The 22,591-nt window shown below is 40.8% G+C and overlaps 1 protein-coding gene across 2 annotated transcripts in view; it reads right to left on the bottom strand.

Annotated features, from left to right (window-relative positions):
• The window catches only part of TPH2 (tryptophan hydroxylase 2), a 97,151-nt gene extending 84,669 nt beyond the window's left edge, over positions 1 to 12,482 (bottom strand). The window contains exons 1-5 of one of the 2 annotated variants that reach the window (XM_059186344.1): positions 12,217 to 12,482; positions 9,598 to 9,750; positions 6,888 to 7,071; positions 6,677 to 6,777; positions 1,868 to 1,935 (exon numbers count right to left, since the gene is read on the bottom strand). In XM_059186344.1, coding sequence (XP_059042327.1) covers positions 1,868 to 1,935; positions 6,677 to 6,777; positions 6,888 to 7,071; positions 9,598 to 9,750; positions 12,217 to 12,321 — 611 coding nt within the window. In that variant the 5' untranslated portion in view covers positions 12,322 to 12,482. Of the gene's footprint in view, positions 1 to 1,867; positions 1,936 to 6,676; positions 6,778 to 6,887; positions 7,072 to 9,597; positions 9,770 to 12,216 lie in introns of both variants that reach the window. The other variant, XM_059186343.1, reaches the window with a different exon arrangement.
• Between the last annotated feature and the right edge of the window lie 10,109 nt (positions 12,483 to 22,591).

Below are 22,591 nucleotides of genomic sequence, written 5' to 3'. Positions count from 1 at the left end.
GTTCCTTGATTACCATGCTAACAAAATTCTTTAAAGACACACATACCTAGGGGTGCCTGGGTGGCTCAGTGAGTTAAAACTCTGCCTTCAGCTCAGCTCATGATCTCAGGGTCCTGGGATCAAGCCCCACATCAGGCTCTCTGATCAGCAGGAGTCTGCTTCCCCCTCTCTCTCTGCCTGCCTCTCTGCCTACTTGTGATCTCTCTCTCTCTCTGTGTCAAATAAATAAATAAAATCGTAAAAAAAAAAAAGACACACATACCTACACACATAGATTTTTCACATAGGTATCATACATGTACCATCTATGCATAAAATACATATTTATCCATCTGTTCTACCTAAAGAAAAAAGCTCTGCCAAGCACTGAGCTTTTATCATGTCATGGGCAGGTGATGCCCCAAACACCAGTCCTGCCTACACCCCTTCCAAGGACCCGTGTTATGACCTGATTCCCCGGGGACAATCTGCGAACCAAGGGGAGCCAAGCTGAAGGCTCACAATCAATGATCAGACCCTGATGTGAAACAGTGAGCCCAGCCCGTAAGGATCCTTTCTTGGTAATCTGACTGGGAAACAATGAGAGAAGGGTCTCCTGAGTGATGGTGCTGAGGGAGGGAAGGGGGCTTGGGCCGGGATAAGCCTCAGGCACACGGACATTATGAGGGGGTAGAAAGCCACAGGAGGCTAAAGGCAATCAAGAAGCTGCCTGGAACAGAAAAAGACAAAAATGGAGTAGACAACCTGTGGGAAAAGCACATGGCAAGTGGTCCTGGTGTTTAGGATCATAAATACAGGAGAGAAAGAACAAAGGACACCTGAGGCTTGGGAGGAGGAAAGAAAGAGAACCCAAAGCGTGAAAGGAACTTAGAAATGAGCAAACAGCGGATGCAATCAGAGGTGTGATGTGGGATCCTTTGACTTGGCATTAAGCTTTTGTGTGCTATACTCCCTTAAAAAAAAAAAAAAAAGAGGAAGAGAAAAAAGCAGAGGCGGACATGCTTTCTAAAACACACGAGATGTGTGAAACTCTCACCAAGGACAAGCCTGCCCCACAGGACAGTCCAGCTTCTCACCTGGTCACAACTAAAATAAGAAAGAACATTTCCTATGGGGTATAGATTTACATTTTGCTCTGAAAACAAGGTTCATGTTGCTGATCACATACCAGACAAAGGAAAGGCAGCACCATGATGGTCTACATGTTTTCTTAATGTGAACAGAATAAACAGAGGCCTACGACCCATTCCTGCATCGACACATGACATTATGGCCGGTCTCAAACATCCTGTTGCACGGCATGCACCAGGCACCGTCCTAATCCCAGTCCGGAGGTTCTCTGACTTCATCCCACCAGGGATCTGGGATTCGGCATGAAACTCTCCCATACACCCTCCAGCTTACAGGGGACTTCCCTTTCCATGTAAAACACACACATTTCTTTTCTCTTAAGCCTGCTTCCGTGAACCCCCGTACCATTTCTGAGTACCCTCCTACTTTCCCCGGGCAAGCTGGACATTGAAGGGGTTACTGACAAGTCAGATCGCAAGTACAATTCAAATGCATTTTCCAGACCCTGCAGGGTATATACAAAAATGGCCCCATGCCTTGGTAGAGCAGCAAACACAATGGTGAAAATGGAGCGCCTGGCATGTGGCCTGCTGGTCTCATTCTGCTACAATTACACCCGCAAGTGAAAAATCAGTGTTGGCCTTTAAACCCCACCAAGTTGGGGAGGGTTTAAAATGGTTCGCGTCTGCCTTCTGCAAACGTTACAGTGAAGACAAGGCTGGGCTGTCTCACACGGCACGGGCTTCCCCTAATTGGCCAGCCGCAAGTCGCAGAGAAGAGTTACACAGGTACTTACTGTTTATAACCTATGGCCACATCCACAAAATACTTTCTTCTCTGTCGATAGACATTGTCCTTAAATCCCTTAAACAGAGAAGAGATTAAGTTATTTAACAAAGTGCCGAAAAATCGACCGCAGTAGTCCTGAAAGAAAATCGCCATGGTGTTTATTGAGTGTCGGAGTCAAATGTGAATTTTATCCTTGGATGACCATCTTGATGGCATAGGCAGAGGCGAACCGGGCTTACAGTAAGACCTCGTTCCATTTGGGCTGCACTAATTTGGGATGCATGGGAATTCAGGCTACAGTGAATGGTATCTTTGGTTCTCAAGTATCATTTATGTGTAATTGATGTTAATCACAAGCTAATCTTATCCTGTTCATTAAAACAGGTCCCTTTAACATGGTTATTCAGTAAGTTAACCTAAATGTAATTGCTTTGGGTACACAGCCAATAAATGCACATTTGTTAAAAATTCTATCATTCAGAATAATCACTGAATCCCTCAAATTAGCATAGATTAAAGAGGTTTTGCTGTTTTTTATGAGTAGAGCCACATAATGCAAAATCGGTTATAAGGGATTCATGCATAGGAGAGCAAGTGAGCTCCATTCCACTTTGAGGCCCCCTCAATCCTGTTTAGTTTTTAGGAACTTCAAAACTTCTGTCCATCATCATGCACTTGGGAAGTTAAACATCCTGTCTGTCATTGTTTTGTCAAGTACAATTACTTCCGAGAGGAATTTTCCAGAATTTCAAAAAATTTTTTCCAGATTTTCAAGAATCTCTCCTCTTGTCAACAGACCTTCCACTTTCCTTTCTTTCAGGTACCTTCAATCCATTCTTTCTGGGCTGGTTTCTTCAAACTGCTGGAAACCCAGAAGGAATTGTTTCCATGTAACGTCTTACACGTCTGCAACCCGGCTACCTCAAAGGTAACCAGGAAGCAGCGGCCACTCTGAGAATGGAGGCCAGGTGAGACGGGTCTCTGGGGTCATGGGCTCTGTGAGGAGAGCGGAGACAGGCCCATGAAGGCCCAGGTTACCTCTGCTCTGGCTTGCCTGCTTCTGCAAAGTCTTTGAGGTTCAAGAGGAACCTCAAACACAGAGAAAATCACCCTGTTCTCTTGTATGGTTAGCGGAGAACTGGCCTTAAGGACTGTCTGCTGGGCTGAGGTAAAGAACTTCCACAGTCAAAGGTCTTTCTCTTGTAAGAGCATCACTGTTAGCGGGACACAGAGAGAGCAGCCCGAGATCACCCAGACACCCTGCAGAAATGAGGTATGCCGACCAGAGAAGCTAGCACTTTCTTCTGCTATGAGTTGGTAGTTTTCAAACTGGTGTTCACATGCAGGCTTACGAGGCCTTAAATTCTGTCTACACAAAATGTTGTGACCAAGCTACCGCATTCACAGATGGGTCTGTGACCTAAAAAAAAGTTCTGCTCTAGAGGAGAAAGTACAAGTTTCAAGTTCCTAGGAGTACCAAACAGCCGAGGACGGCAAAACAGAAGAGTTCCAAGCACCTGTACGACTCAGAAGGAAAGCAGGCCATGACGAAAGGCAAAGAGTCATGTGAAAACACAGCACCTGTTCCCCAGCTCCCGCCAAACCAGACACCATCCTGCAAGAATAGTTACCGCCTGGGCTTCCTGAAGATTCTCGACTGCCTCTCCTTGGCAAACACCTGCACCTTTTCCAGGCATGCGAGAGAGTGATTTACTCATCATGCCTCATTAGCCTAGTATGGCTGTGATTATGCAAATGTCGTTGGCGAGCCAGAGCTGCCAGGATTGAACTGTGGACTAGCAAAATAAAACAGGAACGCTGGCTACACCAGTGATCACAGAGATAGCATTCCTTGGCCATGGATTCTGGACTGAAGGCCGGGATAAGGTTACCAGATAACAGAGAGGACCCCCAAGCAATGGGGGGGCGTACTTACACTAAGAAATGATTCCTTGTTTACCTAAGATTCGCATTAACTGGGCAAAATATATATATATATGTATATGTATATATATATATACATATATATTTTTTTTTCCCTAAATCTGGCAAGGCTAATCCCCACAGAGCATCTGCAGCACACTCATGCTTCCTCCAATTTAAATCCAGAGGAACTGAAGAGCCCCCCAGCACCCTAAAACACTCAGCCAAGTGTGCAGTGGCACTCAAGTAGCTATCCCAAACAGTTCGGCCCTGCTGAAATATTAGAATCCTCCAGGGAGTTTTAAAGAATACTCCAAAACTAGACAGAGGTTTCCCAGAGGTTACTATCTAAGCACTCAGAGGTGAGACCCTGGCCTCAGTATTTTTTTTTTAATTCCCCACAGATTATTTGAATGGAAAGTTAAGGTCGAGCATCACTGAGCCAGAACATTTGTTCTCAAACACTAGGGCTCACCAGAATCTGGCTCACCAGTCCTTTTAAATGCAGATTCCAGGGTCCATCCTGAAAGTTCTGATTCAGGGGGCTTCCGATGAGCCCAAAGACCTGCATTTTTAACAAGCACTTTGTGGCTGGGCCTTGAACCGCACTTTGAGAGACCATCCCACTCTAGATCCTCGCTGCTCAAGGGCTAGCCGACCTCCAGAGCCAGCCTCAACTGGGAGCTCACTAGGCATACAGAACCCCACTCCGCACTTTGAAAAGATCTTCCTGGTGGTTTGTCTGGCAAAGTCAGACAGACGCTGACCTAGATAGATGGTTAACCCCTTCCAGCAAGCCTCAGCACCCTGCCTCTCCCATTCCGGTTCCTTCTGAGCCATCTAAGTACAAGGACACCAGCCTGACACAGTAATCCCTAGCTCAGAACGGGGAGTAGTCCCAGGCACCAAAAGTCCTTAGCCCTCTTTCTCCATGCTCACCAAATAATAACTTTCAAAAAACACCCACTTACCAATACCAGATTTTGCATCATGAACATTTGGTGTGCTTATAAAAGAAGTACATGGGGTTTAAAAAAAAAAAAATGGTGAGTAAGGTTAGAGATTGCTAAGCACTTGGAATTATTTCAACTGACTACACAGAAAATAAGAGAAGGTATCATAAGGTGGGTACAATTAGGAGTAATGGATCAGAAATAAACACAGGGAAATTTACACTGGGTATTGGAATCCATTTTTTCACAAGGTCAGTGGTTCCTATGGTTGTTCCTCTAAACAAAGCAAACCCTCTTTCTCCTGGTTGAGTAATTTAAGAACTAGACTAAGGGGAACATTTGGAAATAGGAGGTTAAGCAAGAAATCCTTTACTATCCAGACATTGATCTGAATGATTTACTACAGCATTTCCATTCCTGGGATTAGGCATTTACTCTTGCCAAAATGCTTTCCAGTTGTTTTATTAACGAGGCCTTTCAAATGCCCCTTGGAGGTCAATAAGGATTTTATTTCCACTTTTTGCATGAAGAATTTGAGGCGTGGAGGTAGGGGGACTTGCCCAAGGTCATCCTGCAAGTTAACAGCTGGTATCTGGAAAGTTCTATTACTGCTAATCTCTTAAATCAGGCTTCTGTGCTAAGTCTGACTCCTCTGAACACTGGGCTGGCTTGGGGGGCAGTGGATGACCCTTTAAGGCACTTAGAGTGTTCAGAAGCCTTCCATGTGACTTACTGTGAATTATTCTGAAATTTTGGATTGGCAACTGTAACACCGTGTCTTTGAGTAAATTCAGCTTCTTGAAAATAATGCCATTGAGTTAGGTCTATGGGACCATTTGCTTTAGTGGTATGTTATGAATTGGTCTGAATTGGTATATTATGCCAAATGACTAATTCGATTGAAAATTTTCCTCTTTTGGAGGTTGTCACGGTTTTCTCTACAGGAGTGGTTCTCAAACATCCGTGTGAGCTTGTGGAAACAAACTCGTGGGTAATGTTGGGGCAGCTGAGCCTGGGACCACACTTGGAGAACCACTGTGTAAGGTAATAGTCACACTTCAGGTTTCTAGATTTCCTCCTTTTAAATAAAATGATTATCTGCAAATCATTACCCTCAGACCACAAAGCCCTTCTATAAGCATGGCCAATCTGCTTGGGTTTCACCCTTTCATCTGCCCATTTGTAGAAAGGGGCACTTGGGGGAAAAAAAAGTGCTTGTAACAAATGATTCTATTGCTTACTTCTCGCAGACTCTGAACTGTACTTCATTCTGACCATAAAAAACTTCCAAGTCTCTTGTGTTAAATAAAATCTGATGTAAAGGGGAAGGGAGGAAATAATGCGAAATGCTTCCCTACGTATCATATTTCTTTAAAGGTGGTCGTTTTTATTGGAAGAGAAGAGAGATCGTGGTCAATAGATTCAGGGTAGATGTGGGAAGAGATGTGTTTTCCATCACGACCTTATTCTAAAACTCTCTGCCTTTCCATTGAGACTGAAGTCCACCACATTACTCTACTCCTAACTACCTCCAGTCAAGGAAAATAGCAAGGGGAATTTTATTCTCTCACTGAGCCCCATAATGCCTAGTCCTCCCTCATTTCTCAAAGGGGTGATCAATTTCAGTTCATCGTTTTTCCAAGGGTCACCATCTGCAAGTATATTTCACGCTGTCTAATGCTACAGAAATATTCTCCGGGGTTTAGAATCTCCTCTATCCAACCCTTTTAAGAACAAATGCTACATGGAAATGCCATCCTTCTAACCTACTTCCAGCCAATGCACATGTATAGGAAAGCTTCATCATTGGAAAGCCTGCTCTGTGTGATGGGGAATAAATAATAAATTGCTCTACAATGAGGCACACAATATGGTACGCTGCCTGGCACACGCACGGAGCTGGGCCAGCATGTATGGAATGGATTTGACTGGACACTTACTGGGTGGTCGGCATCCAGCTCGGAACCGTACATGAGAACTCTGTGAGAGCATCTGTCTAACTCAGAGATCTTCCGGGGGAACCAGGGCACATCCTCTAGTTCTGTTGAAAACAGAGTGTGGGTTCAAAAGTATGAGCTCACAGATTGTATTTTCCTTTTTGCAACATTTGTCAGATTGCTAAATCACCCGACAAGGAAAGGCTGGCCTTGCCTTCTTCCTCCGTCCAAATGTTCTCCGGCGGATTCAGCGTCACGATTGTAGTTTGAAATTTCAGCAACTGAATGAGCTCATTGAATTCGGTTTTGCCACACTCGCAGTCCACGAAGATTTCAACCTCTGAACTTCTTCGCCGGGATTTCCTGGACTCAATATGAACCATGTTGACATGTTTTTCCTGTGGAAATATAAGCAACATCTCTAAATTACCTTCACAGCACAATAAAAAGGACTCCAAGGGCTCTTCTTGTTCAGCTCTTAAGAACAGGTGCCAACTGCCCACAATGGAGAAAAAGACAATCTTCTTGTTCTTTGGTTACTGAGACAGGGAAATGTTTCCAACCAGTTCCTCTATTCATAGGAGTAAAGACTGTATGTAGGTTTTCCTGTCTCTCTTTTTTTTTTTAAGAGGGTATATAAAAGCATATAAAAGACCCTATAAGATGTATTATAATTATAAGTATCATCATTTCCCTGCACGGTCCACATCCCATAGTTACATGGGGGAAATATTAGCTTATCGCATCATCGTATCATCCCCAAATTTACATTTTTATTTTCAGATGTTTCCAAAAAACATAGCTAAAACTCAACACCCTGATTTAATAGTGGTTTCCACTACAATAAAGTTTAAAAATAACCTTTGAAAAAATAAGTAAATAGTACAAATGGCAGGCAAATGAGGCAGATATCGGGCAGGTGGTCTGCAAAGGACTGATAGCTGGGAGACAGAAGCCAAAGAAAAGGAAGAAAAGCAGCCAAGAAAGTATCTCTACAGGCAAAAACACGAGCAAAAACAACAACAACAACAACAACAAAACCCAACAACAAACAACAATCAAAAAACACACCTCAGTGGGACCACTCATTAACTATTCGGTTTCAACAATATCCAGACTAGCTTCATGCAAGGATACATCATTGCAACCATCACCCCCCAATGGGTTTCAGGGGTAAAAGTCTCCTTACACTAAGGTGTTTGGTGGGGGGGAGGGGAGAGGCAGCAATTTAATATTTAAACATTAGGTTTAAACTTTCCCCTGAGTTAACTGAAGATCAAGTTCTCATCTCCACACTGACCCACCCCTGAATAAGCCCATATCTCTCCATCACACTGGCTAATATCTTGTGATTATCAATTCACATTCCTAATACAATTCTGGATGGTCTTGGAATTTTCAGCAGAGGAGCTGGAGAGGTAGATTCCAGGGCCAGAGTAACATCAAATCCAACAGGCTCCTCCTCTGAATAGAGAAACCAGCCCTGTGACCGGGAAACTAGATGCTCCATGTCTCTTTTTATTAAACTTTACAGTCACACCGTATTTTCTAAATTGGCTGATAATAAAGGTAAGACTAATATTAAGGTCAAGAGTTTTCATACCCACTGTATCACTTTGGGCTTTTAATATCCATTGGTTAAAGCAGAGTACATATTTTTAGACAAGGGAATGAAGTCCAGATGGGTTAAGTAGTTTAGCTAAGACCCCATGACTAGCTGATGGCCAAGAGAAAAACTCTGGGCTGCTAACTCCTTCTCCAGGGATTCCAGCCTGCCTTGGAGCACCGAGCAGAGACAGCACTGGTGGATATAATTATGTGTAAAATATTTCCCCGGATTTCCATTACCATGTTTATGGTGCCTGATCCTTTCTTCCAGGTCAAGAGAGAACAGGGAAATATTTGCCAAATCAGGCTGCTAATTCCCTCTCCCTGGTCATCAAAGAGACCTCATAATAGAAGCCTCATCTCGTACACTTTACAAGGCACTTTCACTCATATTCCTGCATCACAACTACCTCGTTAGGTGGGAATTATGATCGCTATTTTACAAATGAAGAAATGGAAGCTCGGAAGCAGCTAGTGATTAGCCAAGCCAGGAGAACACAGCTCTGACTCCTGTGACTCCAATTCCAATCCTCTTCCCGCTGCACCGGCTGCCCCAGGCACCGCGCAGAGAGAGGCTCCCTATCTGACAGCTCAAATCAGCACCCGGAGCCCCCAAACAAAATGCATTTGTAAGGGACGACGCTTGCTGTAGGGTAAGGTAGCCATCAGGTTCGCCCTGGCCAGAGGGCAACAGTTTTTCTGGGGTTCTTTAACCTCACCCTCAACCGGGCTCTTTCTTCAGGGTTCAGGCCACCAAACTGGACCTGGAAAAAAGGCTCCTGCATTTCTATAAAATAAAGAGAGAGAGCTAGGCCTGCCTTCTATAGGAGGAGACTCATCTCCGCAAAGACATGTCTAGTTCATGTAACAGTGAGGCTCATGGGAGTACCAAATGCCTCTACTCACGCATCTCGGCAGATGTAATAAATGAGCTTTCAGACGTGTGCACAATTCAGATGTTAACACATCAAATCGGGCTGCAGTCTCTTGATATCTAAAGATACCCCCCTTGGCTCCTTTTGCCAAACAAAAAGGGGTGAGGCTCCCAGTTTTTAATTACTGACTTTCTTATCTGGTGATAGTCTATGGAATTACTAGCAGGTTCACTTGGAATTAACAAAACACAGTTGACACAAATCTGCTTATTTCACCACTTGGCAGACAAACTTCCCTTATAAAGCTTCATGAAATATGCTTTCTTTGGAACTTTGAACACATTATCCAGAAATGGTCTCAGTAACATTTCACAGCAGAGGACAGGTTTCTCATCCGGCACCCAGTCACTTGTAAGGTTTGGTAATGATGTTTACATTCACCTGGAAGAGGTTCAGCACTTTGACCAATCCGCCAACTTCGTTTTTCAGTGAGAATACAACAGCCGTCTTGCCACCTTCGGGACTGGTTTCACTTTTGCTGTTTCCCTTGCTGCCTTTTTTATCATCTTTTTTGCCAGAGTTAGCTTTATTTAACTTCAAGAAGGTAGAAACACACACACACAACAAACATTGGTTAGGATCCCAGAGTTCTCGTAACTAGATTTTCAGTCAAATAGTCCATTCATATGCTAGAAGCCTCAGTAATCATATAAACTCAAAGAGAGGTTGCCACGTCGCTTATAACTCTCGATCATAAATACCAGTCTAATTTACTCTGGGACACTATTTTCCAGTGTTCCAAGGTAGCCAGGGGTTGAAATTAAAGGGGGGGGAGGGATCAGATTTGCTTCACTTTATTTAATAGCAACAAAAATCTGACCATCATCAAGTCTCATATATGACTACTTCCTGTTTTACTTTCTAGGTTTGTTTTACAGCATGAAATTTGGTCTGTTAGCCTAGTTGCATAATATGGAAACTCTATTAATTATTGAACATAACAAAAATAAGATGAAACCTATTGTTCACAACAATGATTTTAGCTTCAATTAAATCTTAAAAACAAAATATTCACTTCATTCTGAAATATGTCAGGACACTCCCTGAAATTGACAACCCTCCTTTCTGCAGTTAGATCCACATTGTCCTGACTCTGTCTGCAGAAGTTCAACCCCCGGGGAGTATTCCATGAAGGCCATCCATGTCAGCAGAAGATTCCTGAAAAGTGTCTGTTAAAATCCAGCCCCAAATAGGAGAAAAAAGAGAGGGAAGGAAAGGAGGAAGGGAAAAAGGAGAAAGAGAGGGGAGGCATAGAGTGGGGGCAGAAGGAAAAGAGAAAAAGAAAAGTAGCTAAGGAGCTAGAGTAAAATCTGAGAAACTGAAAAGGATTAACACTTCAGTAGCCACTCAAATTACTATAATACAGAACTAAGTGATGACTATTAGTCCTATTGGTTGAAAACAAAAAGGGCAGATTTCAGAAACTTGGATCACACCGTCAGAAATACCAAATTAAAAAGCTTGAAACCTTCAGTGAAAAGACATAGTGAAGTTAAGGTGTACTTTTTTTGTGTTCTTTATATGCAAATAAAGACTTGAGCAAACAGAGAAGCTTCTCCCTGGCTAATAGTAGCACAGTGCAATCAGACCCAGTCTACCACTTCCTCATGAAACTGAGAAAAAGACATGTGATATGGGACACAGTGAACAGGGACTCACCACTGTCTTCCTCGGATGCCCCCACTGGCTTTATTTTCACGTGTGTCACATTTTCCTATTGCCTCACTCACTAGATTTTTATATCATGGAAATGAATATTTTATTAGTTATGACTTGAAGAAGACAATGCAGACATTGGCGTTTGACACTACGTTTGGTCATTAAAAGCTCAAATGTCTCCGCACTCCCAGCATCTGCCTTCTTCCCACCACATAGCACACAGCTCTTCTATATTTAAGTAGAATTTTTTATATGAAAGGGTCATCTATTAACTGTAACTCTGAGTTCTTTGTTTTCCTTCTAGCCATTCATTATGACTTCAAAATTCCTCAGTGTAATATCTCATCCAAATATGCATGATGTTTAGATATTCAAAAAAATCTATTTACATTTTTGGACTCATTTCTGAAAATTGATTTAAACAGTTCTACAAAACTTGCCCTGATTACTCTTCAACATTTTCAGCAATAATAATACACCAGTACAATATAACCTTCTGGCACATGTTTGGAACTATGATATTAAAATAGAACTTTCTGTGATACAGACTGAATTGTAATTGGTTTGGTGAACTCAGTTACAGCAATGAAAGAGCATTATTTTTCTTGACTAGGAATCTGAATTTTTTTGTTGTTCACTGTCTTTTTCATTAAATCCCATCACTATGAGCTCAATTTTTTTGTAGGAACTAAAATCCTACAAAATGTTAACTTTTTTCCTGTTAGTATTTAAATTTAAAAACTGCCTTAAATACTAAAACAAGTTATGTATTGCTGTCATTACTCTAGTAATTAAAATGAAAAATGGAGTAATGAGGAAAACTTTTTAAAGCAACCAATCATTATTTTATCCCAATAATCAGTACCTATAGACAAGTTAAAAATATTACCTCTGTGTTTAAAGAACAGGCTTTGTAACTAGGAAAGGGTATAAGAGACACAATCATCTTGCAGGAACCATAGAAATCTATTTAATTTCTTATCCCTGTTCCTACTCACAATAAGTGGATTTTCGAAATCCTACACACTTTTTTTGGTTGTAGATGTTAAGACAATGGTTCATACAACCTCTTGCTCTTGGTGTTTAGGAACCCCTTTTACTTTCTACTTATAAACTTTGAGGAAAGGAAGTTTAGAACAAAGTGAACAGGACACCCACTTTACTTTATGGAGAGAGAAGGAAGACTGAAGGCAGACAGGAGGCAGGGTATACAGACAGATGCTAGAGAAACAAGTTGAGGTGTGCGTGTGCTTACTCTACATCAGGTGTCCACAGGGCAAGGATAAGACTGTCGCTACCTTAGAAGGCACTCCTCTATAGTGCCAGCTACTCAGTACTCACTGTTAAGCTGCCAAGGAGCTGATGCTCTTCGGGTACCGCTGAATCCAGAGAAAACCCTCTCCTTGCCCAGTATTTACTGGAAAACATCATCATTGCCGGCTGCATGGATCCCGGTGTAATTTTCTTTTTCTCCAGCAGGGGGTACTAACGGGGTAGCAGCTGCGCTCGCGTAGACTGAGAGAGGAAGGGAGGGGGAGGAATATCAGCACGCTCCAGGCTCTGTCCAAAACCCTGGTGCTGAAGAAAGAGCAATGGGAATCGTCCTCTCCCCAGGCTCCTTTATATGAGTGACTGGGGACTGATGGAAAGCTGATTAGAAAGAAATTCATTTCTGGCTGCCGATGGCCACGATCAGATTACAGACCTGAAGCCTGGGGTTATCTGTGCTTCTGGTGCAGTCTGTTTCATAGGTCGAATAGACGCTTGGGCGTGGGTGGTGAGAACAATACATAACGGGGTGTTAAACGTAAAAGAAAACATCTGTCCCCTGATATTAGCTCTCATCTCTCAGACCTGCTACTGGCAAGCTAATCTCAGCTTTTAGGTGACTATGAGTTCAAAAGTTCTGTGCTTTCTTCCCAAAAGGAGGAAAATTAGAAAGATCAGCGTTACTGAATCCTTAAGCCATTTTGTTTTTTATTAATCAGTGCTTTCTGCTCTGATGTGTTACGATTGGATGTGTGTGACGGCTTTCATAAAAGGCACTGCTTCCCAATCCTGTGATGCCGCTATGTGGTGATGTTCAGGCAATTGTACTGTAAAGGAAATGTAAGGCTTTGATTTAGCCACTGTATAGTTATAGTTGAGACACTAACCTTAGAATCCTCCTCACTACGTGGGAGGAAAAGGAAACTAAATGCCTATATATCAGTCATTCCTTTGATATTATTGATGGTTACTGAATTTTTCCTCTCCACTCATAACTAGATCAAACCCAACAATTTGAAATGCATAGATCAAGTGAAGTACTTACTATTCAAAACTTTAGTAAGTGATAAAAATCACCATGTCATAGGAAAATTTTACCGGTCTCCCAAAAGATGGACGACTCTTGACCAAATGTGCTTGTTTGACTGCAAAACTAAACAAAACCTGGGGGCTGGCACTGCTCTTCTGTACAGAAAATAAGATGAAATTTTTTCAAAACCAAAATGGATGACTTAATGTTAACTGGATGTTAATTGTTTCTGGAATCTTGAGGGGACATAAACATCTAATTTTGGAAATACTATTTGGCAAGAATTTCCTCTAAAAATCAGCTCTGATGAACAATAGGGAGGTGAAGGTTGGTTTTTGTGGGGTTTTTTGTTTTTTTAAGATTTTATTTTTAAGAAATCTCTACATCCGGGGTGCCTAGGTGACTCAGTGGGTTAAGGCTTCTGCTTTCGGCTCAGGTCATGGTCCCAGGGTTCTGGGATCGAGCCCCGCATCGGGCTCTCTGCTCAGCGGGGAGCCTGCTTCCCTCTCTCTATGCCTGCCTCTCTGCCTGCTTGTGATCTCTGTCAAATAAATAAAATTAAAAAAAAAAAAAGAAATCTCTACATCCAACTTGGGGCTCAAACTTACATCCGCAAGATCAAGAGTCACTTGCTCTATGGGCTGAGCCAGGCAGGTGCTTCCAGGAAGGTGAAGTTTAAATACACTGATTGAGGTTTAGAATATAGGATTTTAAGATTGTCTAATGATGGGGACGCCTGGGTGGCTCAGTTGGTTAGGCAGCTGCCTTCGGCTCAGGTCATGATCCCAGCGTCCTGGGATCGAGTCCCACATTGGGCTCCTTGCTCCGCAGGGAGCCTGCTTCTCCCTCTGCCTCTGCCTTCCACTCTGCCTGTGCTCTCTCTCTCTCTCTCTCTCTCTCTCTGACAAATAAATAAATAAAATCTTAAAAAAACACATATTTTAAAAAGATTGTCTAATGCTGTACTAAACCATTTAGTAAGGGGCACCTGGATGGCTCAGTGGGCTAAGCTTCTACCTTCGGCTCAGGTCATGATCTCAGGGTCCTGGGATGGAGCCCCACATCAGGCTCTCTGCTCAACAGGGAGCCTGCTTCCCCTTCTCTCTGGCTGCTGCTTTGCCTACTTGTGATCTCTCTCTCTTTCTCTCTCTCTCTGTCAAATAAATAAATAAAATTGAATAAAAATAAAAATAAAACATTTAACAAAACCATGCTACTTCTTTCTATTAAAAGATAAAATAAATACATACATTGCTTGAAGTAATGATAATAACAATAACTAATATTACTGAGTGCTTAGTATTTGCCAATCTCTATTCTAAGAAAATTTTTAGGTAAAAACATGATTGATCATCACAATAACACTTGCAAGACATTAACTATTATTTTCATTTTATATAAAGAGACACTGAGGCACGAAGAATTTAGGTAACTTGCCAAAGTGTTCGTGCAATTAAAGAAGCAGGATTTAAAACTCAGGCAATCTGGCTCCAAACTCTATGTTCTCAACTATTACATTCTACAACCTCTTAAGTATTCCAAACAAGGAAACATAAGTAGGCTAAAGGGACCACACACAGATAATTTCAGCTAGAATAGGGTTTGGGATGATGTGTAATTCAACAAAATTCGTTAAGTGGTCATCTTGTGTTAGGCATTGAAACTGAGTCCTGGCAATGCAAAGATGAATGAGATACAGTGTCTCCCTTCAAGGAAATCACAGACTAGCTGCAGGAAGCACACATGCAAATAAACAAGTGAAACAAAATATACCGACTTATCTACAGAAGACACTAGAAACACAAGACACAGAGTGCTCAAGGCTACCTTATGAGAGTCAGGAGAGGCTTCTAGGAGGCATTGCCTGAGCTGAATATTTAAAAGTGAGCTTGTTCTGGGTATTTACTCTAGAGAAATGAGCTTATATTCAAACAAAAACCTGTACACACATTCATAAGGTCAAATACTGGAAACAGACCAAATGTCCTTCAGTGGGTGAATGGATACACAAATTGGGATATTCACAAAATGTGATATAAAAGCAGTAAAAAGAACCAACTATTAACATATACAACCTAAATGAATCTCCAAGGCATTATGCCAAGTGAAAGAAGCCAGGCTTAAAAGGTCATGTACACTTATAGGACAGTCTCAAAAAGATAAAACAATAGTGATGGAGAACTAACTGATCAGTAGTTGCCAGGGTTTGTGGGTGGGGGAGGGTGTGACTTCAAAGGGATAGCAAGAGGGTGTTTGAGGGGTAATATTTTATATCCTGATTATGGTGGTGGTTACACTGATTTATCCATGTCAAAATTCACAGAACTGTACAACAAATTGATTTTACTATACACTTATTTAAAAATAAAAATTTAAGGGCCGCCTGGCTCAGTAAGTTAAGTATCTGCCTTCCGGCTCATGTCATGGTCCCAGATCCCAGGGTCCTGGGATTGAGCCCCTGCTTCAGGTTCCCTCCTCAGTGGAGAGCCTACTTCTCCCTCTCCCCCAACCCCACCACTCGTGCTTTCTCTCTCTCTCTCTCAAATAAAGAAATAAAATCTTTTTAAAATTAAATAAATAAAATAAAAGTTTAAAAGCTTCCCAAAAGTGTTTGTGTTTGTTAAGCAAAATGGAAAGGGAGACAGAAAGAAGGCTACTCTAGGTAGAATATAAGAAAATATACAGAGAACTGTTGTTCAACAATGCTGCCATATGGGTTTGGGGCAAGGGTACCCGGTGAAAAAGAAGGCTGAGGAGGAAAGCAGGATCAAATCCTGCTAAACCCGAATGGCTTTGTACTTTATCACCTTCTGCTGTGGATGAAAGAAAACAATTGGAAGGGGTTCATGCAAGTCAATAATATAACCTCATTGGTATTTGGAAAAGCAGTAGCTTGGAGGAGGACTACGAGACTGAAAGCATACACCACTTAGGACTTGAAATATGTAGCCAGGAGATGATGACCAGGATTAAGGCAATGGCATTAAGGATGCCATGAAAAAAAACAAGAGGTCTCAAGGGGTAAGATCCATAGAACATCTCTACTTGGATGTGGGAGCAGGAAAAAAGATGCCAGAACAACTTCAAAGTTTCTGACTTGTGGAACTGGGTAAATGATAGATGCCATACATTAAACTAGACCACACATAAATACTAGCAATTTAGGAGGAAATTCCTAAAAGTTAGATTTTATACAGATTGCATGTGAATGGCCAAGTGAAGATGTCCAATGTCCATATATGTCCACTTAGATATATGGGTTTTAATGTAGAAATGAGACCTAAGCTGGATACAGAGGTTAAGGTATTGCCAAATAACTGAATTTATGTGAGTATAGCCTTACTCATGGAGAGTAGGTTGTCTGAGAAGAAGAATCCTGACCAAATGTAAGAAACAATTTAAAATAAGTCCAAAAAAGGAAAATAAAAAAGTTCAGAGAAGTAGGGGGGAAAATGTCAAAAGAAGATAAGTTTCCAGAAGACGAATATAAAATTTGAAAGACAGGATAAAGACTGATTATTTGGAAATTTAAATGGTAGGATTTAAAAAATTATATTTGAAGAGGAAGCATTTACTATTGTTGCATTGGGACTATAGCCTATGAAAGTGAAACGTTAGTGGGATTTAGTCTAGGCAAAACAACCACTTGGAGGAAAAATGATAAAAGCTGGAACTCGATGGTGGCAGTTATGAGTAGAAAAAGGAATGCCAAAATGAGAATCAACAAGGAGTTAGAGGCTCACTGAATATGACCCCAGAAAAAGAAGGCAAAGTCATATATAAGCAAAAGATTAAACTATCAATCTCCCAAAACTGGAAATAGTGGCATTTCCACTATTTCCAAAGAAGGAATAAGTTTTGGGATAAAAGAGGAATTTTAGGGACAGGGAATTTGAGTTGACTGCAGTACTGTACTATCAAGTGACTTTATTTTTTTTTATTGATGCATTTTTTTAAATTTTCAGCTATTGTGACAAGTGTTGTATCATATATTTCTTTACTATATTTTTATTTTTTTAATTTAATTTTATTTTATTTATATTCAACCAATTAACATACAGTATTTTTTAGTTTCACAGGTAGAGGTCAGTGACTCATCAGCTGGATACAACACCCAGTGCTCACGACATCACATGCCTTCCTCCTCAATGCCCATCACCCAGTTACCCCATGCCCGAACCCCATATCAAGTAACTTTACATAGCGTACAATTATAAATGTGGGACTGGAGTTTAGGAAATAGATCATAGCTGGGAATAGAAAGTTTAAAGTAAATCAGTGAACATTAGCTGACAAATAAAAAAAAAAAATAAGAGGAAAGAAAGACTGAAACACTTGTGCACGGTTGGGGAAACTGTAAACTGGTACAGCAGCCATGTAAAGCACTATGGCAGTTCCCCAAAACGGTGAAAACAGAATCACCATAGATCTAGCAGCCCCACTTCTGGATGCATGTACACACACACACACACAGTTGCCAAATAGTTGAAAGCAGGGTCTCAAAGAGATAGTTGTATACCCATGTTCACAGAAGCATGATTCACAATAGCCAAAAGGCTGAAGCAATCCAAGCGTCCATTGATAGATGAGGGGATAAACAAAATTTGGTATACACATACAATGGCATATTATTCAGCCATAAAAAAGGAAATTCTGACACATGCTACAACATGGATGAACTTTGAGGATATAATGCTAAGTGAAATAAGACAGTCACAAAGAGACAAATCCTATATGATTCCACTTACATGAGTCATCGTGAATAGTCAGTCTCAAGTAGAATGTTGGTTACCAAGGGCTGAAGGGAAAAAACAATGAGGTATAGATGGACAATGGGATACAGAGTTTCAGTTTTACAAGATAGAAACTTCGGAAGATTGGTTGCACAGCAATGTGAATATGCTCAACACTACTGAACCATGCACTTAAAAACGGTAAAGACGAAGGTGGTAAATTTTATCTAAATTTTTACTTAAATTTTACAATTAAAAAAATTAAGAATAAATAAATAAAAACCAAGAGAACCCAGGAACTAAATTCATTGAAAACACTCACAATTAAAGGTAGAGAGAAGCCATCAGGTGACAAGACGGTAAAAGGAAGCGAAGCATGAAGGCTTAGGAAAGAGATAAGAAAGATTTGTGGTCAGTAGTTTCGAATCCAGCAGAGTAGAGGAAGGAAAAGAGGATGAGAGGAAGACCATGAGATCTGGATATGAAACTGTCGTTGCTGACCTTAAAGAGTGCAGTTTTAGCCAAAGAGGAACATAAGACCTAGATTATGGAGTTAGAAAGACGGGGTGCTCAAGGGCAGGCCCAGGTCTAGATCATCTATATACAATATCAAAAGACTCTTCCTGAGAATGTACTTAACCACTTCTGACCCTTCCAGAAATCCAACTAGAGTGGTAGTGTAAGATTTCCTTTACTTTTTTAAGGCACAAAAGAAGAGCATAAAATCAAGAAACAATAGCAAGAGAAATTCAAAGCTGAAAGGAGATGAAGAGCGATCAGACTTTGCAGACAGCAGAAAGCCAAACCTGAAGCTATCGAAGACTAAGAAGCAACTCAGTTGATATTGTAGAATCCCCAAAAGGTTTAAACACCTCTAGAAGTGGGAGTAAATGGAGGAGACCGACAAAGAGTGGTTGGAAGTCTGTTCATGAAGCAGTTAATTTCAAAACTTAGTAAAATTATAGTCATCAAATCAAGATGCTATAGGGACAGCAAGAGGGACTTAAGTCCTGTAAAGCTACTGGTCTGAGGCAAGAGTTAAAAGTTTCCATTCAGGGCGCCTAGGTGGCTCAGTGGGTTAAAGCCTCTGCCTTTGACTCAGGTCATGATCACAGGGTCCTAGGATCAAGCTCTGCCTTGGGCTCTCTGCTCAGCAGGGAGCTTGCTTCCCTGCCACCTGCCTGGCCCACCGCCTGCCTCTCTGCCTACTTGTGATCTCTGTCTGCCAAATAAATAAATAAAATCTTTGGGGAAAAAAAAGTTTCCATTCACTTGGAGACAAATACCTCCTTCTAGGAAAGAGAACAACTGAGAGATAACAGCTGTTTGGAAGTAATAGTTGTCAGATCAAAATTAGAAATAACAATTTAAAGCCTGCTTGCAAAGTATTTCTATTTTCCAGGAGCCCTAAAGAACATTGACAATGAAGAAAAGCATCCTGTGACTGTCGTGGGTCCACTAAAAAGTAAGGACCACAAGATAATGACCATGGGACTGAAGGACACTTCCCCACTCCCAGCCTCTCACCCTTTGGAAAACTGCCTTTATAAGCCTAGCTCACTACCCCTTTGGGGAGTGAAATTCCTCTTCTTGTTGGCTCCTTTGTATGCAAGCTCTCTCTAATAAACCCTGCCTCCTTTCTTTCTCTTGAGTTCGGTGTTCATTTATGTGACAGAGAGACTCAAGAACCTGGTGTTGGGGATCTGGTAACAAAATCAGTGTGGTACTGCAAAAGGACAGACACATAAATAACTGGAATCAAATTTAGAGTCCATAAATAAACCCTTACGTTTATGGTCAACTGCTCTTCAACTGAAGTGCCAAGACAATTCAATGGGGGGGGGGGGGGGGGGAGAACAATCTTTTTAACAAACAATTCTGTGAAAACTCTGGATATCCACAGAAAAAGCAGTAAGTTGATTCCTACCTTACATCATACCCAAAAGTTAACTCAAAATGGATCACAGATCTAAACATAAGAGCTGAAACTATAAAACTCTTAGAAGAAAATGCTGGACTATATCTTAATAACCTTGTGTTAGGCAATTGTTTCTCAAATATGATACCAAAAGCATAAGCAACCAAAGAAAAAAATAGATAAAATTTTGTAAATGAAAAACATTTTCTTTAAGATTTTATTGATTGATTGATTGATTGAATGGAGAGAGAGAGAGAGCATACACAAGAGTGGGCAAGGAGCAGAGGGAAGGGAGAGGGAGGGAGAAGGAATGGCAAGGAGACGCCACACCCAGCAGAGAGCCTCATACAGGGCTCAATTTCACCACTCTGAAATCACGACTTTACCAAAAACCAAGAGTCCAATCCTCAACCAGCTGAGCCACCCAGGCATTCCCAAAACTTGTATTCTTCAAAGAACACCATCAATAAAATTAGAAGACTAAAAAAAAAAAAAAATTAAAAGACAACCCATGGTTTGGAAGAAAATATTTGCAAATCAAGTATCTCATAGGAGACAGTATCCCAAATCTATAAGAAATTCCTACAAATCAACAATGAAAAAAACAAACCAATTTTTAAATGGGCAAAGGATCTGAATAGACCATTTCTCCAAAGAATATATGGCTAATATGCACATGAAAAAAAGTTTAATATCATTAACCATTAGAGAAATGCAAATCAAAAAAGCTTAATGAGACATGGTTTTGTAAACCACTAGGATGGCTAAAATAGAAAACACGCAAGTGTTAGAAATGGAAAAACTGGAGCCCTCATACATTGTTGGTGGGATTGAAAAACGATAGAGCCATTTTGAAAAAGTTCGGTAGTTATTCAAAATGTTAAAACATAGTTACTGTATGACCCAGCAGTTTTATTCCTAGGTATATGTGCAATGGCGTAGACACTTGGGAAAAATGTTTGATAGCTCCTCCAAACCTTAAACCTAAAGTTACCATATGACTCAGCAATCCCACTCGTAGGTATACACCTAGAAAAATGAAAATATATGTCCCCACAAAAACCCGTACATGATTGTTCATAGCAACATTATCCATAATAGCCAAGAGCAGGAACAACTCAAATATCAACTGACAAAAAGATAAAACAAAACATGGTATGTCCATAAATGGCAACACAAAACAATGAAGTACTGATATGTGTAATAACACAAATGAATTTTGAAAACGCTATGCTCAGTGAAAAAAGCCAGTCACAAAAGACCACATATTTTATGGTTCCATTTACATGCAATATCTACAAGAGGCCAAAAGAGAGGGGGGAAAAGAGACAAAGAGACATACAGAAAGTAGATTAGTGGTTGCTAAGGGTTGGAAGGAAGGGGGTTTTTTTGGTGGGGGGAGTAGGAATGAGTAGGAATGACTACTAAGGTAATGAAATATTCTAAAATTACATACTGGTGATGGCTACACAACTTTGTGAATATATGAAAAAACACTGGACTGTATACTTTAAGAAGGTGATTTTTATAGCCTATGCATTATATGTTAATAAAGCTTTTTCTTAAAGGCACTTAAAACCCTATTCTTTTCCTCCCCTATTCTATAGGGCCAATCCACTTCCCTTCCCGTCCTCAGTAAATGAGGGGAGCTATTCTCCGGGGTAAAATAGAGGCCTCTGAACTGACAGGCCCCAGACAGAGTTGAGAATAGGAGTATCATCCTGAAAGGAAAGAGATGAAATGAACATATGTGCTGGACACAGAGACTCACAAACCTCAGGAGGCTCACCACCAGGCATTTATCTACCCTCCAGTCAGGCAAAGGAAAAAACCTAGAGAATCTCAACAAAACAGAGCCATCAGATCACCCTACAGTGAAGCCCACAGTTGACAAACATTAAGTTAAAAAAAAAAAAAAAAAAAAGAATTAGGTTCCAAAGGAACATGAAAGTTGGGGTTAAACTGTCTGAGCTAATTGCTTTAACCTAATCAATATTATGATATCAACTATATCAGAAGGTAGAAAGATAAAGAAGTTTGCATGTTTATAGTAGGGGTTAGGGAGGGGGGGAAGACGGAATAAATCCACATCTTCCAAGATGGGGAGTCAGTGGATAATGCTTAAAACTGAGAATTAAAATACGCAACCATATTACAGCATCGAGAGATACAGAAGTGAATACCAAAAGAATCAGCTGAAAGCTGAAAATCTTGCCACTGGGGAAGAGGAATTGGAGTAAAGGAAAAAGTTTCTCCTAACAACACATCTTGTGAAAACCATGTGCATGTGTGATATTGATTACAAAAATTTAAAAAGTCTACTGCATCAAATTAGGACATTGGTTTTGGATACACCTGAGTTTAAATCTTAGCTTGGCCACTTACCTATACTTGAAGACATGTTACCTCATTTCTCAGCTTCCATTTCTGTCATATAGGGTGATTAATATTTACATTTTAAAGGACTGTTATGTCGATTAAATTGGATGTGTTTAGAGTGCTTACCACAGTGTCTGACAGATATTAGATGCTCAAAATGTCAGTTATTTCTTCCCTATCCCTCACTGGTTCTGAAACAAGAGTGATATAAACTTGGGCACTGGTTTGGAATCTTTGGAAGAAATTTTAGAGATGTGGACACCTATGTTTTCATGGGGCAGCTGTTCTTATAGTCACGGTAAGAAGGCAGACAACAGTCTTAAGATGAGCCAACAGAGTTGGTTTGGACCAAGTAGTTAAAAGAGCCCACATGTCAGAAAGTGGAAA

Source organism: Mustela lutreola, chromosome 8, assembly GCF_030435805.1.
Source record: "Mustela lutreola isolate mMusLut2 chromosome 8, mMusLut2.pri, whole genome shotgun sequence".
NCBI lineage: Eukaryota > Metazoa > Chordata > Mammalia > Carnivora > Mustelidae > Mustela > Mustela lutreola.
Note: the sequence above shows the minus strand (reverse complement) of the source record. Positions and strands in the feature narration are given on the sequence as shown.